Source organism: Merops nubicus, unplaced genomic scaffold (genome assembly GCF_000691845.1).
Source record: "Merops nubicus isolate BGI_N331 unplaced genomic scaffold, ASM69184v1 scaffold7249, whole genome shotgun sequence".
NCBI lineage: Eukaryota > Metazoa > Chordata > Aves > Coraciiformes > Meropidae > Merops > Merops nubicus.
Window position 1 is genome coordinate 51,412 of NW_008628929.1, and position 14,575 is coordinate 65,986.

The 14,575-nt window shown below is 47.3% G+C and overlaps 1 protein-coding gene across 1 annotated transcript; it reads right to left on the bottom strand.

Annotated features, from left to right (window-relative positions):
• Positions 1–506: 506 nt before the first annotated feature.
• On the bottom strand, positions 507–14,241 carry HSD3B7 (hydroxy-delta-5-steroid dehydrogenase, 3 beta- and steroid delta-isomerase 7). The gene is made up of 6 exons (XM_008946821.1): positions 14,015–14,241; positions 10,051–10,206; positions 7,053–7,161; positions 2,845–2,944; positions 1,847–2,009; positions 507–946 (listed from the first exon to the last, which is right to left on the bottom strand). The coding sequence occupies exons 1-6, from the start codon at positions 14,160–14,162 to the stop codon at positions 507–509; spliced, it is 1,116 nt and encodes a 371-aa protein (XP_008945069.1). The 5' UTR covers positions 14,163–14,241.
• Between the last annotated feature and the right edge of the window lie 334 nt (positions 14,242–14,575).

A 14,575-nucleotide genomic window follows, 5' to 3' on the forward strand; every position in this document is an offset into this window, starting at 1 on the left:
ATGAGCCTATACATCGTTAGCACAAGAGATTGGAAGGTTCTTACAGGGAGAGTGATTCAAAACAGATACAATATTCCACACATTAAGAAGAACAGGAAGCATCTTGAAAAAAGTAGCTCTAGAAAAGGGAATTAATTTTTTCTTTTTATTAAATTTTTATTTAAAAAAAAATTTGCTTTTATAAAACAGGGCAAGAGCTTGCTGGACTTTCCCAGGCTTCCCCAAAATTATCCCTGGAGACCCCCTGAGTGTATGAGACCATGGCAAGGGAGAGTTCTGTTTGCTGAGGATGGAAGGAGACGGAGGTCTGTCAGGCTGTGGAGCAAAACTGGTTTGCTGATTTCATCCCAAGGCTGTTTGCTGTGCACCATCTCCCCTCTGGCCCTGGCTCTCGTGTTCCCACGAGTGATTCCCGTGCCCTGTGGGAACGAGGGAGGCCAGCGAGCCCTGCATCTGTGTGCACATAGCTGCTGTGAGAAGCTGTCTCCTCCCCCAAACAACGCTGCTTAGCCCTTGTTGCCCTGAAGCTGGGGGGGCTCCAGGTTCCCTGCAGCTGCTTTTAGCCACTGTGCGGTTCTGTGCTTGCTCTCTGCCCAGGTGAAGAGGGGTTTGTACCCGAAGTGCCTGGAGGCTTTGTCTGTCTCATAGGAGAACGTGGTGACGATCGTGTTCAGCAGAGGCACGTTCAGGAAAGGCTGTGGCTTCCAGAAAGGGTACAAGATGATTGTGATGATTCTATGCAACTGGATCATTAACCACACCTTCCAGTAGGGGATGTGTGAGCCGAGTCTCACTGAGGGGTCCATACAGGACAACAGCTGGTGCCTTATCAGAAAACCTTTTCTGGTTGGAGTGTCATCATAGGAATAATACACTTGTCCTGCAAGTAAGGCTGGTTTCAGCTGCAAGTTCCTCGCTGCAAGCACATGCATCCATGCAACATTCCCTGGAGAAATAAGAAGGGGAGGGATACAGGTAAACAGGAGGAGGTGTGTGTTCCTAGTTACTGTGGAATAAGTACATTGGATCCACTGGCTTCAGTGCTGTGGAGTAGGGACAGCACCATCCTGTTACTCAGGGGTACTGCAGAGGGACTGAGTAGTTAATCCAGACCTCCAAGATCACTGAAACCCCTGGTCTCCCCTTTGGGCTGGACAATTAATGTGCCCTGTGATCCTGGCTCCTGTGAAGCCAAAGGGCAATGTTTTGTAGCGAGAGCAGGATGAATGGGAGGCAGTGCTCGAGGGTTTTATTCCTGGCTCTGCTCTGAGCCTTTGAAGAAGTTACTTGATTTATCTAGGCCTGATCCTTCTCCAACAGCGTTTGCAAATGACTGTTATCTGCACTTTTGGAAAAAGACATATAAGTGTGCTGCACAGAAATAACTAAAACCCAGCCTGATTTAATGGTGAGTTATACTCCCCTCACACACATTCAACACCAGACCAAACTCTTCCTATAGGTTTCCTTGAGTAGCTTGTGCTTGCTAAAATCAGTCATGTAGTAGAGTCTTTTGCAAGGAATTTCACAAGGAATGTTAGTTTAATTTCTTCTAGTGAAGAAGAAATTGTCTTTTCAAACCAAAAATATTGTTTAAATCCTGCCTGAATTTCTCTCTCTCTCCCTGCACGTATCCCTTGAAACATTTACCTAGAAAAAGGATTATTAGATCTCTGCTTTAAAAGTTCTTTTACCCAGTCTAAGTTCTGCAGTTACCAAAGTATTTGTGCTCATTCACCACACTCCTCTCTCTGCCTTGGCAGGCTGTGGTTCAGCTGGGGTGTAGAATGCCCTGGGAGTGGGGCAGCCTGGCAGCAGCACGTGCAGAGGTGCCTCCTCCACTCACCCACGTAGGTGTAATTGCGCTCCGAGCCCTGGGGCTCCAGGTAGTGCAGCACACTGCCCCTGGCCTTGGCCAGCACATACAGCTCCTGCAGAAATGCTGCTTTCTCCCCAAACACTGTGTTGGCACGGATGATGCAGGTGACGAGTTTCCCACCGTTGCTCAGCTGCAAAATCGGGGGGGGATGTTAGTGAGTGATGGATGTAGAGATTAAATCTTCCATGGTGATATCTGGCTTTCCAGATAAAACCAAAACCTGTGAAGCTTGGGCTAGAGGAGTGAACATTTGCAGAGCTGCTCTGGACACTTAAGGCCTTGCTTGGGTCCTTAAAAATGCAACTACAAGGAGGAGCCCAGTTTGATTTTTGTTTTCCACAGCACACCTGCACTCATGAGAGCTGTTGGATGGAGGGTGCTAGTGACATTAATTCTGCAGTTGTGATGTATAAATGATTATTTGCAGCCACCCCAATCAGGTTCCAGAGGAAGCCAGCTAAGCTGGGAGATGCTCCAGGTAGTGATTTAGGACACAAGTCTCATTTTTACGTTCTCCTTCATCCTCTAGAAGAGTCTGTCTGACTGTCACCTGACTGTATGGTGAGTCTAAAAGACTTGCAGCTAGCTTGGGTAGGTGGCTGACTCTGGATACACTAACATTTGGATTCTTTAATCACTCAGGCACACCTGAAAATTACCCCTTTATGCAGTATGAACTAGATGAACCTGGTTTCTTAGGCCCTAATTAAACACAGCTCTTTCCAAAGTCAGTCTCCTTCTGGTGGACTAAAAGCACAGGCTCAAAGGGCCTGAGCATCCTTTGATCTGGCAAGAGTTTGGCAGCTTCCTGATGCTGTGGGAATATCAGGCTTTGGGAAGCTTAGGGCCATGTGGAGCAGTTATCCAGCATGCCTCAATGTGAGTTGTGGGGTCTTTCTAACCACCTCTCTCCTTCCACCCATCCTGTGCTGCAGTCACAGGGGTCCTACCACTGACTTTTGTACCTTTTTTCCATTGGCTTCCAATACAAGTTTTTCTGCCATGGCCTTTGTCTTCCCATATGGCAGCTCCACTTCTCCACTGTATCTGGTGTCCTCATTTCCCCTGAAACAGATTGGGAGAGATGGTGGGATGGCCACAGAGTGCAGCACAGGGCTCGGAGAGATCTGTCACACTGTGACCCCCCCTGCAGTGCCTGCTCTCCAGGGACCTAGTGCTGGCTCTGAGTTATGGGAATCCGAGTCCCTTGCTGCAGTTTGAGAGAAATAAGGCCTTGAGAAATACCAGGTGGTTCTAGGTGTTCATAGGCAGCTTTGCATGAGGGTAGTGGCTTGAATTTGAATTTGGTTTTGTCTAATAGCGTGACTGAAGCAAGTAATATCCTGGCAGGCAAATCAGAAGGCAGTGGAGTTCCCTTTTTAAGCAACTTGCAAGCACCTGAACAAGGTGGAAAGAGCACATGAAGATGAAGGGCAGGAAAATGAGATCAGTCCTACTGTTTTTTTTCATTAGAGGTAGAAAAAAGCCTCTCATGAGCCACAAACTTGAAGGAGAAGCTGCCACTTAATTTTCTTACAGAGCTCATTAGAGTTGGAAGACGTTTGCCAGTGACATGATAGAGCTACTCGTGATCTCCTGGAAGGTATGTAATCAGCAGGTTTGTGCTGGGATTATTCTTTCACCTCCCATGGCAAATAATGCTCAAGGGGAAGAACAAAGAAGTGGACCCACGACTAAGGCCAAGCAGGGCTCACAGCCATGCTGGGGACACTTGGCTGCCACTGTGGAAGACAACCTGCTCCTCAGCCACAACGAGGAAAGCCCGTGGGGTCTAATACTTATCTGGCCTCACAGGCCCTGAAGTCATTCCAAACAGAACCAAGAAAGCAGCTGTATTCCTCACCAGGGCACTGGGGTTTTGTCCCAGCAGTTCTAGATCAACATTAGCCCACTGCAGCATGTGCTTAAGCAGGTTCAGTGGGCTCTGCAGGGGCTGGGGGATGGAGAAGCCTCGTCTGAAGCACTGGGAAGGAGCTGAATGCTATGGGGCCCTTGCTCCCCTGCTGCCCTGGTGAGCATGGACAGGCTTTCTCTCCCTCTGCCTGCTGCAGGAGCTTCCTTCACATTGCAAAATTAATTTACTCTAGATTTTGTTCTCCTAGAGAAATTCACCCCAGGCAAACACCAGACTCTGCCAGGCATGGGCATGACCCTACCCAGGTCAGGGCAGAATTATCAGACTTCTTTTCCAGATGGGGCTGGGGTGCATCTCATGGAAGGGTTAAGTGACCTGGGATGAGCCTGTGCAGCAAATCTGCAGCAAACACTGGGTGTTGGAAAGCAAGCTCTGACTCAGGGCAACTGGCCTTGGACGACTCACTTACTCCTTCCTATGCTCAGATCTCCATGTGTAAAATGAATAATGCTGTTGCCTTTCTCTTGCCTGTTTGGTGGTCTAGTGCCTTGTGTCAGACAGCACAGCTGAGATCAGGGCTTTCCTGTGCTACAGCAACAGAAATAAGTTTGGAGCATCAGAAATGCAGCCTCCTCACACCCCCTGGGCTTTCAGCACAAACTCCTCCTCCCCGTCCCTGCATTTACCAGTGATGGGCAAGAGACAAACCAGAAACAAGGAAGACAAAAGATTGGTTGTGCCTGATTTGTTGCAAGCCCAGGAGAGGCCCAAGACAATTAGAAGGGTTATCTAGAATGTCAAGTTTTAATTGCTTTCTTTTTTTTAATCCAAATTTATTGTCTACCTTGCAAAGCTTTTAGAGACGAGCAGCTTCACAGAGGGACAAACCTGGCTGCTGCTCCCAGGCTGCACAGCTCTGCTCCTCTCTGCCTCCCCCACCCCTTCTGAAGCCTGGGAGTAACAAAGAGCTCAGGGAATGCTCCTGCTTTTCAGAACGATCACAAATAACTGAACACTAATAAGAGTGGAGCAGCATTGTCAGAAGGTGTCTCAGTGGTGGCTGTCTCAGGGGGATTGGGACTGACAGAGGCACTTTCTATTATTGTCAGATGCTGAGGTGTGAGCATTGTCCCTGCACCCATCACCCTGCCCAGGACTAATCGTGCTTTGTCTGTGTCAGTCCCTGAGCACCTAAAAGTGAGTTAAATAAAATTATATGAGGAATGATGGAGAAGTGGGATAGAGAAAAAGAAAAAGCAAGTGGGATCATGGACTCTGAGGAAGAAGAGCAGAACAGATTGGGTGGGGATGGAGGAAATGAGAAGAGAAGGAAGGGCAAAGCCACATCACCTGTGCTTTCAGTCTGGAAAAGAGACCCACATTACACTGCCTTCAAGGCACCACTGGGCTCCCTCTGAGACACGTGGTGTAGTTTTCGACTGGAGGTTGCCTCTTCTCTCATTTTTCATTAGATAATTCCTGAAATCTCTGGGGAACAAGGACTGCTCTCACAGGCTTTCACCCCACATCATGGCAGAACCTGCGTGTGTTCTGCAAATTGAGGTAAAGGCTCTAGGTAGTGGTTTCATTTGCATTTGTGATGGGGAAGTATTGGGAGTTGGTGGGCAAATGGTGTTTATGAACATCAGCCCGGATGGTTTTTTGCTTCCCTCCATTGGTGGGTATCATCAGAAGCCAGGACTGTACTCTCAGGCAAGATTGGGGGTAGATTTTCCAAGTTCATAGCTCCCTCTTAAGTCACAGGACTGAAGCACTAACAAGGATGTGTCTATATCTACATTCATTTTTAGAAATGATTTAGATATGCTAACGACCAAATTCCACAGCTCTTCAGTGACACAGAGCCTCTAGTGCTCAGGGTCCCAAGTGAACTGAAATTCATTGCTCTCATGGGTATTTTTCATAAACTAGACATTTATTCTAGAGATCTGTGTGCTTAAACACTTCTCAGAACAGGTAGCTTATGCCTCAGCTTGCTTATAAGTATGAAATCTAGGCTTGTGGGTCATTTTAAGTTAGGTATTAAACAGCCTTTTCAGCTGGGCTCAGATTTCTAGAGCCAAATGACTAAAGCCAGCGATGTCTTGTCTGGGTGCCTACAGAGACAAAATGTGACTTTGAGCCAGTTCCCCTTGCACACAGGTTTCCATGGTTTGAGCAGTTTGTATGGCTACAGCCATACTTGAAATCAGCAGGGCCTTACAATGGTGTGTGGCAGACTGCAGCTATCCCTACTTGACCTCAAATTTAACCTAAACTTCACCTCCTGGTCTTCAGAAATACCAGCCCTGGTCTCCAGGTGCAGGCAGTGTTGCCCCATGAATAGAAAAGGTATCCAGATACTGTGCCTTGTGTCAGCTGGTTGTGAAAGTCAGTTCTGGATATCAAATACCTATAAGCAAAAACCCCTCCAAATCACAATTTTGACCACTATCTTTGTGTTGCTCCAAATGCCACCTTTGCTGCATGAGGTTTTCTGAAGCTCTGATGCATCTTCTGGGTCTGTGTGTCAGTCTTTAAAGCCACATACAGAAGAGCTCGATTGGGCATGACGACCAGAAGTGTAAAGTCACTCGTAAGGATATTGCCAGGAAAAGAGATTTTGAGGGTTAAAATGGTGTAATTTACAGGTCACAGCAGAGTGTAAATACACATGAACACTGCAGGGCAACTTCACACCAAATGCATCTGTCACCCAGGGCTGTATGGCCAGATAACCTCCTTCTGAGACAGTGCTACAATAGTCTGTAAACACCTGACCACATCTGACAGTGGAAGCTGGGTACAGGCTTGCTAGAACTCACTGCAGAACTGACAAGAGGGGGAAGAGTGGGGGGCAGGTAACAGCCCAGCATCAGCCACCCTCTGGATTGACTCAGTGTGGGGAGAAGAGCGAAAACTCTGCCCCAGCGTCAGAACACAACTTGACCATATCACAAACCTTAAGCACCTGAGACCTTATCTGGAACCCATTTTGAGGCTCAGGGGAGCAGGGCTGTACATGCTGGGCACAGCCTCAGGGTGCACTTGGGTCACACATCCCTCAGCCAGCTCTTTCCACCAGTGATATCCTCTACTGGTCAAGTTTGGAAAAGGTGTGGTTCCTGAAAGTGAAGAGCAGCAGAGAAGGATTCCCAGGAAAGAGGAGGGGAATGGACAGGAAGGGGAAGACATACCAGCTCCTTTGTAGCCACAGCAAAGATCTCCACCTGGCTGCAGTTTCACCACCATTCCACTGGAAATCCAGAGTGATGGAGAAGATTTGCTTGGCCTTACCTGCACATGGGCTCGTGAGAGGTGTTGGGTCCCACTGCAGCAATGGAGCTCGTGTAGACAACATAGGGGACGTCACGGGCACAGCAGGCCCTTAACACATTTTCAGTACCTGAGGGGCAGGGTGAGAAGGACAAACCTGAGCCACCTTTGCCTTCATTCCTGTTGTGCAAATCAAAAGAGATTTCTAGGCTTGGAACAGTTCCCTCCTTTTTAGGGCTGAAAAGATGTAACACCACAGATCAAGGCTGCAGTTCCTCGGGTGTGTTTGCACAGGAGAGGATGGTTTATAACTGGGAGTAGCAGTTACATCTACAGCTACAATGTGGCTTAACCTCTACAGCTATTAACAACCGACTTAACTTGGGTTTAACAGTTGCTAACAAAAAGGAAGCTGACAGCTGGGCAGAGCAAACTCCAAGTTTTCCATCTTTGTTGATGCATGGGCACTGTCAAATGGTGAACTGCAGCCTTCTGGCAACAGGACTGGTGGTTTAGTTGCATATATTGTTCTACAGAAATTCTGTAGGATGACTATAGGGTGAAAATCATCCCAACAGTATCGTGATCTCTACAGAATTTGAAACAAAATCGTGGGGGCAGCTTACAAATCCAGTGAAATCCAGATGAACCTGAAACATGGTTTAGTTTAAGAAAGGTTATTCTGGCTGAACTTGTGGGTCAGTGTGTGTGATTTTTGTTTAGTTGATTTTTGGGGTTTAGGCAGAGGGGATGGGTTTAAATGATTTATGACTCTTCCAGGAATGTTTATTTGCATTCGTTGTGATTTTGATTCAAGTTGATCCTACGAGAGCTGCAGTGACAACAGCATAACCATGGGTGCATACTGAGGGCCTTCAAACCTGATAAGGCAGCTCTTGAAGGGAGCTGCTCATCGTGTTGGTTTCCAGAACTCTCCACACTATCTGCACCTAGCTAATTAGGCTCTGCCCTTGAGCCTTGCTGCAGGTCTTGTGTGAGGAGGGCTTGTGATTCCTCTGTTCTCTTTGTTAAGGGTGTAATCTGAAATCATCAAGGAAATCCTGAGTTTAGGATCATTTACAGGGCATGAATCAATATGAAGACCTGGTGGAGGAGAATCAATTTGCTTCCCCATAGCCTATCACAACATGTAAAGTTAACTGAGAACCCCTGTTGAGAAACATCACTGGAAACAGCTGAGTTAAAATCTTTCAGCTTAACAAAAAGCAGATTAAAAAGTCTTTTAGTGACTAGATAGAAAAATAATTCTTGTAGAAAAGGGCTCTTCAACCCATTCAACAAAACTATAAGAGGATTTGGCAACCAGTGGTTGTTGAAACAGAGGAGAGCATCAAAACAGAAGATGTAAATTTTTTGCCAGAAAAGGTAAGTAACCACAGTCACACCAATACCCTTCAGCACTGTTATGGCTTGCTGAAAGATATGATAGATAGCCCATTAATTTGCAGTCTTTAATTCTAGCCAATCAGTCTTTTGAAAAGTCCAATTTAGCCACAAATTGTTTGGCCTAAGGCAGTAGTTGGATGAATTTCTGTGGCCTGAGGTACACAGAGAATCCAGCTAGAGAATTATATAGTTAACCTGTCTTGACCTTATTTCTTTCCCCTGAAGTCTGCAGCAGGTATCAAATACAGTTCATTTTCATTCTTTTACCTCCTATGATTTTAATAGACAGCTTCAGTCTAATATCTCAATTCAAGATTTTGAGAAGTCCTAGTGAGGGCAGCAGCCTCATTTTGGGGATGTCTCGTGAAGCCATCCAAGGGGAGGCAGAAATGCAGAACAGTTTGTCTGAAAATGAGGCTCCTGTGAAGATGTCTCAACCTGTGCCCCTCAAAAAGGCACAGCCATAAGCCACGCTGGAGAGAAGCTTGGGGTGTGTGGTGTCCTGAGAATGTTGCCAACATCTGCAAGAGGTTTGGTTTGCTGAGCATGGAGTTGCCCAGTGTTCACTGCTGTCTGTAGAAACCTCGTTACGCTGAAGAACCTTGCTCACAGCAAGCAGACAATGAAGGGGAAGGTCTCACAGGGCCATTAAAGGCAGCAGGAACCCTCGGGCTCTTAAGATTCTTGGTACACATGCACAATACAGGCTCTTAAAAGCATCTGTTTTTGAAAACAAGTACAGCTATGGAAAGAAGGATGGAACTTAAATGTTGCCCTTGAATGTATTGGCAAATAGTAGAAGCCCCAGGCAGTAATCGAGTTTGAGATATATATGTATAAAATACATAAAATTCCTTCCTTGTGGTTAACAACCATTTTAGTGGCTAACAGCCTGAGGTGCCATTGGAATTGCTGCTGTAATAGGGATTTCATTATTTTTATAGCCTCGACTTGTTTCCTAGATTTATGAACAAATTTTCTTTAAGCAGATCCTGCACCTAACATGAAATTGGCTCCTTGTGGTAGGAAGGAAACGTTGTGAAGCTCTCAGTTCTGCGTGGTTTGTAGGTATGTAATAGCTGTGAACTCTGACTGTAATTAAAATAGCACCACTCCCTTAGAGCACGGATGCAGTTCAGCTGGTGGTCCTGTCCTAGTGTATGTTGTAGGGCTTTTTTTCCCTCTGGTAAAACTATGAGTTATCTAGAACAGGGGTTAGCTTTTAATTGTTGTCCTTATCACATACTGAAGAGTTTCTTACCACTATAGGCATGTTCTGAATCACCTCAGTACAATTAGGGGAAGTTATACCCTTGACCAGAATAACTATATAATGAGTCTAGATTTGGCTTCCTAGGATGAAGCTTTAGCAGTGGAGAAGAGCAGCATGGTCTGCCCTGAGCAAGGCCAGAGGGGCAGTGACAGAGCCTTCCCCACTGGGAAGGAATGGTCCTGGGCACCTTTCTCATCTCATGGCCAAGTGGCGTGTGTGGAATTCAGAGGGGAGGGAGCACTAAACCAGAGAGGACAGGTTTGTCGTGGCCTCTTGTATGACTGCACCAAGACGTGTGAGTTTAAGGCTGTATTTATCTGCTTGTTTTAAAGAGCTTACCCCCAACATTGACATCTCTCATCTCCCCAAAGGGCAGGATGTTCCTGTAGTCCACGACAGCGGCCGTGTGAACAACCACATGCACTCCCCCCATGGCAGCCAGCAGCAGGTTGTAGTCTCGGATGTCTCCTTTCATCACTGTCACACGTGTGGTAGCTGGAGAAAAACAATATAACCATAGCTGGATGGGGAAAAAAACTACAAATCAGCATCCCCACCCTCTTGCAGGAGGAGGGTCCTGTTTGGAAAGCCTTCTGCTCTGCAGGGCGAGCTGAAACACGCTCCAACTAATGGAGTTACAAGTAACACGAGGGGAAAATACACCCCAACTGATGAACTTCAAGACTCAGAACCCCAAGATCTGCATCTGGTTTAATTCAGCACAGCACTTTGCCAGTTTGCAGCAACTGTGGGTCAGAGTAACTGTGGCTGTCCTTGCAGATCTTCAGCATGCCCCCAAGGTCAGCACTGGGCAGGGACAGGAGACCTGGCCCGGAGCTGCAGCTGCTTCCAGGACTTGCTCCAGTGTGTGTGGATGAGTGAGACTGTCTCAGTTTCCCTAAGAGAGAAGATTCTTAGAGCTTACTGGGAGAAACTCCAGGTGACATTGCACAGAGCTTTACTTAAATTGCAAATACTATAGGTGGGAAGGAAAATAATATAACAGGTTAAAAAGTTTCACAGGGAATTCCTCCCTTTAACCCATTTGAAAGTCAGGGGTTTCCCCTCTTTTTTCATTCTCCTTCTCCCTCAGAACAGCAGTTCCATACATGGCTACTGTTGGTATCTGCTGCTAATGTCCTTGTTTTGGGACAGCATTGTGACATTTAGGTGGGATTTTTTTAGTTTTTCTCCAGCTGGGACCAGGCCAGCAGGATGCCAGGGTTATGAAGCTCCACAGTTTTGCAATAAGCCAGGCAGCAGCAACAGTCACGGGGCTGCCTTGGGAAGGAAAGGTCTCCTCTGACCTAGGCTGGTGGCTTCCCAAACAGCCCCACGTGGCCAGGGAGCAGGGGAGTGACTTCTGAAGGATCATATCCACGAGCAGCTCACAGCCTGTGACTTCGGCCGTGGAAGCACTGGGGCATGGGAACCCTCAGTGAGCAACTGTCAGGATGAGGTGATAAGAGGGTTACTCCACTTGAACTCACAGCAGGGTTCACATTCAAGGCAGTAGGTCAGCCAGCTTCTTCTATCAACTTAGAACTATACAATTCTATATTAAACCAGACCTGTCCCCAACCCGAGCCCTGAGGGACACCGCTCGGGACTGACACCAGCTGGATTTAACTCCATCCCCACAACTCTCTGGGCTCGCCCATCCAGCCAGTGTTTAACCCAGCCAGGAGTCCACCACTCCAGGCCCTGAGGGGCCAGCTTCCCCAGCAGATGCTGTGGGAGATGGTGTCAGAGGCCTCCCTGCAGTCCAGGCAGACACCCACCGCTCTCCCCCCATCCACCAGACGGGTCACCGGGTCACAGGAGATCAGGTTGGTCAAACAGCTTAAGGTGATTTCTTGATTAGCATAACCAAGATTTGGTGGACTAGCTCATAAGAGCTGGTAACTAGCCAGGTTGAAGTGTTAAATAGCCTCTTTCACATCACCTGTCTGAGGGCTGCTGGAGCAGTTAAGACCAGCAGGAGGATGATGAGAGCTCAGACAAACCCAGGGAGGATACAAGGCAACCATGAAAAGTTTTCAAATTGATAATTCCTGATGAGCTTTATCCATGGCTCCTGAAGAGGGGATAGATGTCACTGCAGCTTTACTGTATAATCAGCTACTGTGGAGAACATTTGGAGGCACTGGAAGATTGCAGTAGAGCAAATGAAGCACCTGTACTTAGCAAGGGGGTAAAGAAGAGCCAGGGAATTACAGAACAGCTTGATTTCAGGAAATTCAGAAACTCACACTTAACACGTGTGTGGGTACCTGCGGGATAATGAGAACAGAGGCATGGATTTGTCAAGAACAAATCCAGTCAGACAAATCACCTTTGTTCTCATGGCAAGGCAGCAGGCTGCACTGATGCTGTGGAGCAGGTTAATGTCACAGGTCTTGATTTCAGCAGGGCTTTGGAGGCTCCCTGTCCATCTCATCAGGAAGTCAGTAAAGCCTGGTTGAAGAAAGCCACGTTAGGGTGAGCACAAAGCTGCTGAATTACAGTTCCCAGGGAACTGCTGGCTGTGGAAGGTGGCTGCCCTGGGGCTGTCCAGGGCTTATTGCTCTATTTGAGTGTTTTTGTTGTTTCCAACAAGAATCTGTCAGGTTTGTTCATTAAATCAGCAGATAACTGATCAGACTGGGAGGGATCTGAAGTATGCTGAAGGATTAGAGTGTGAGCTGAGCATAACTAGTAGAGTCTTGAGAGAAAAAAAAAAGGGTGAAATCTGATAGGGACAAAGAGAAGGTGTTGGACTTAACAGGGAAGAGGCAGTGGGACTTCATGAGAGAATTAAACTGGGCCAGGGCAGCTCAGGAGCTAGTGCCTGCCAGCAGAGAAAAAGGCACAATTGTGCTGACAGGTACAAAAAGAAGAAGAGTTTGCAGGACAGAACAAATAAATCCAGTGGCTTTACTCAGCACTGGGAAGGCCACAGCTGGCCTCTGTCCTAGCAGCCGTGTCCCTTCCAGAAGAGGGAGGTGCCCAGAGGCACAGCCACAGCAGGGGCTGCAGGGCAGCAGGAGGGCTGAAGGAGAAAACATTAGGGAGGGGGAAAGGTGGTGTTTCAAAACTCATGAATTGTTGTGAAAAATGACAGTATTGACCTATTCTGGTTGTGAGGTTAGATGAGAAATCAAGGACTTAAACTACCAGCTAGACTGTACCAGCAGTGATGGCCTGACAGTGCAAAACTGGCTGCCCAAGGTGCATGGGGACAGGACAGCAAAAATCTGCCAGGAAGGTCCTGGCTGAACTGACTCCACCTTGGGGCAAAGCAGCAGGAGGCTGAGATGGCCCCTCAGGGCTGCTTCTGTGACACACACCTCTCCTAGAGCAGTGACTGTGGCAGCTCCTTAAGCTTTAAACAGGTTTTTTCTTCAGTTACGGGTGCTTTTAGGACAATTGGCTATCTGAAGCCTGGGGAAACCAGTCTAATAAACTCATCTGCCAAGGGAGGGTTTCTCATAGTGATATTTCCCTTGGAGTCTTCTAACTTCCTTTAAGTGTATTTCCTTTCTATTGATATCTCTGGACAGATAGAATCTCCCTTATCATTTTTTCCTCTCTCCTTTGAAGAAGGCTGAAGGTTTGGGCAGCTGGGGAGGAGTCCTGGCCCACCATTAACTGTGCAGAGCACTGCGAGCTGCACTGACCTGTTTGGGGTGGGCATTCTCAAATCCAGTAAACCAGGTTGTTCCTCCCCAGCACATCTCACTGCAAATCAGCCCCAGTGAAACAACAGAAGTCAACTCTCAGAATATGGTCAAATGAATTAATTTAATATCTTACTGAGACTCACATCTTCCTTACTGTTTCTGCAGAGTTTTCTGCATAGGTTTCTCTCAATTATTTCTGTAAATTATTTCACATCTGCAGCAGATCCTGAGCTTGATACCACTATTGTCAGAGTTTTTTGGTTCTTTTTCTCAGAACTGATAAGTGGTTGGAGCAGTTCAGGAGCATGGGGGGGTGTTGTCCCTTTGCTGTTAGGTTGGTTGAGCAGAAGCAGCCAAGTAGCCAAGCTCCTGTATCAGGTACTTGCTGTGCAGGCTGCTGCTTAGAACTGATCCCTGAGTGGGGACTTAGATCCTCCCTGTGATTCATCTCCTGGGGTTACACACTGTGGAGCTTTTTCCTTTGATTTAGTCCTATGCTGAAAAACGTCTCTCAGCTGGAAGTTACTCTTCCTACTGTCTGTTTAAACCAGGTTCCTACCCCAGCCATCTCCATCAGAATACCAGCTGCCTTGAAAGGGAGGGCTATGGCAGCTAAGTAGAAGCTGATGCTCTTCTCTTACCTGTGGTGAATTTTTCTACTTCTTTTCTTGCTACTGAATCAAAAACTCTGACTTCTTTGATGTAGTCTTGTTGAGACAGGAGCTCTACGATCTTCTCCCCAATAAAACCACATCCTCCTGTCACCAGGTAGACACAGGCTTTATCCATTTCTGAAGATAGTTTTGTGGCTGAGGAGTAGAGAGAAGGTTGTTGCCAAGATCCTATCAGGAGCTGTTAATCTCTCAGCAGTATGTTATCTGAACTAAGTCTAAAGTTTAACTGCCATACAAAGGGCCTGGCTGAACATTAACTCCATCCTGTCACACATAAATCATTTTCATTGGCACAGTGACATACCCGTGCTGGCACAGGCCAGCCTGGTCCCTCTGGCTCATCCTTCCCTGTCTGCCATGGCAGCCCATGGTGGGGGGCACCTCTAGCTTGCTCGGTGTGTGGGCAGCCTCAGTTCCAACCTTGATGCCAGTTTCCCACCCCAGACAGCCCTCCCCCAAGGCTGGGTAGCCCGTGCCTGTCGCCTGGCTGCACCAAGGTGGTTTGTGCCAGAGAGGTGCTCAGGGCAG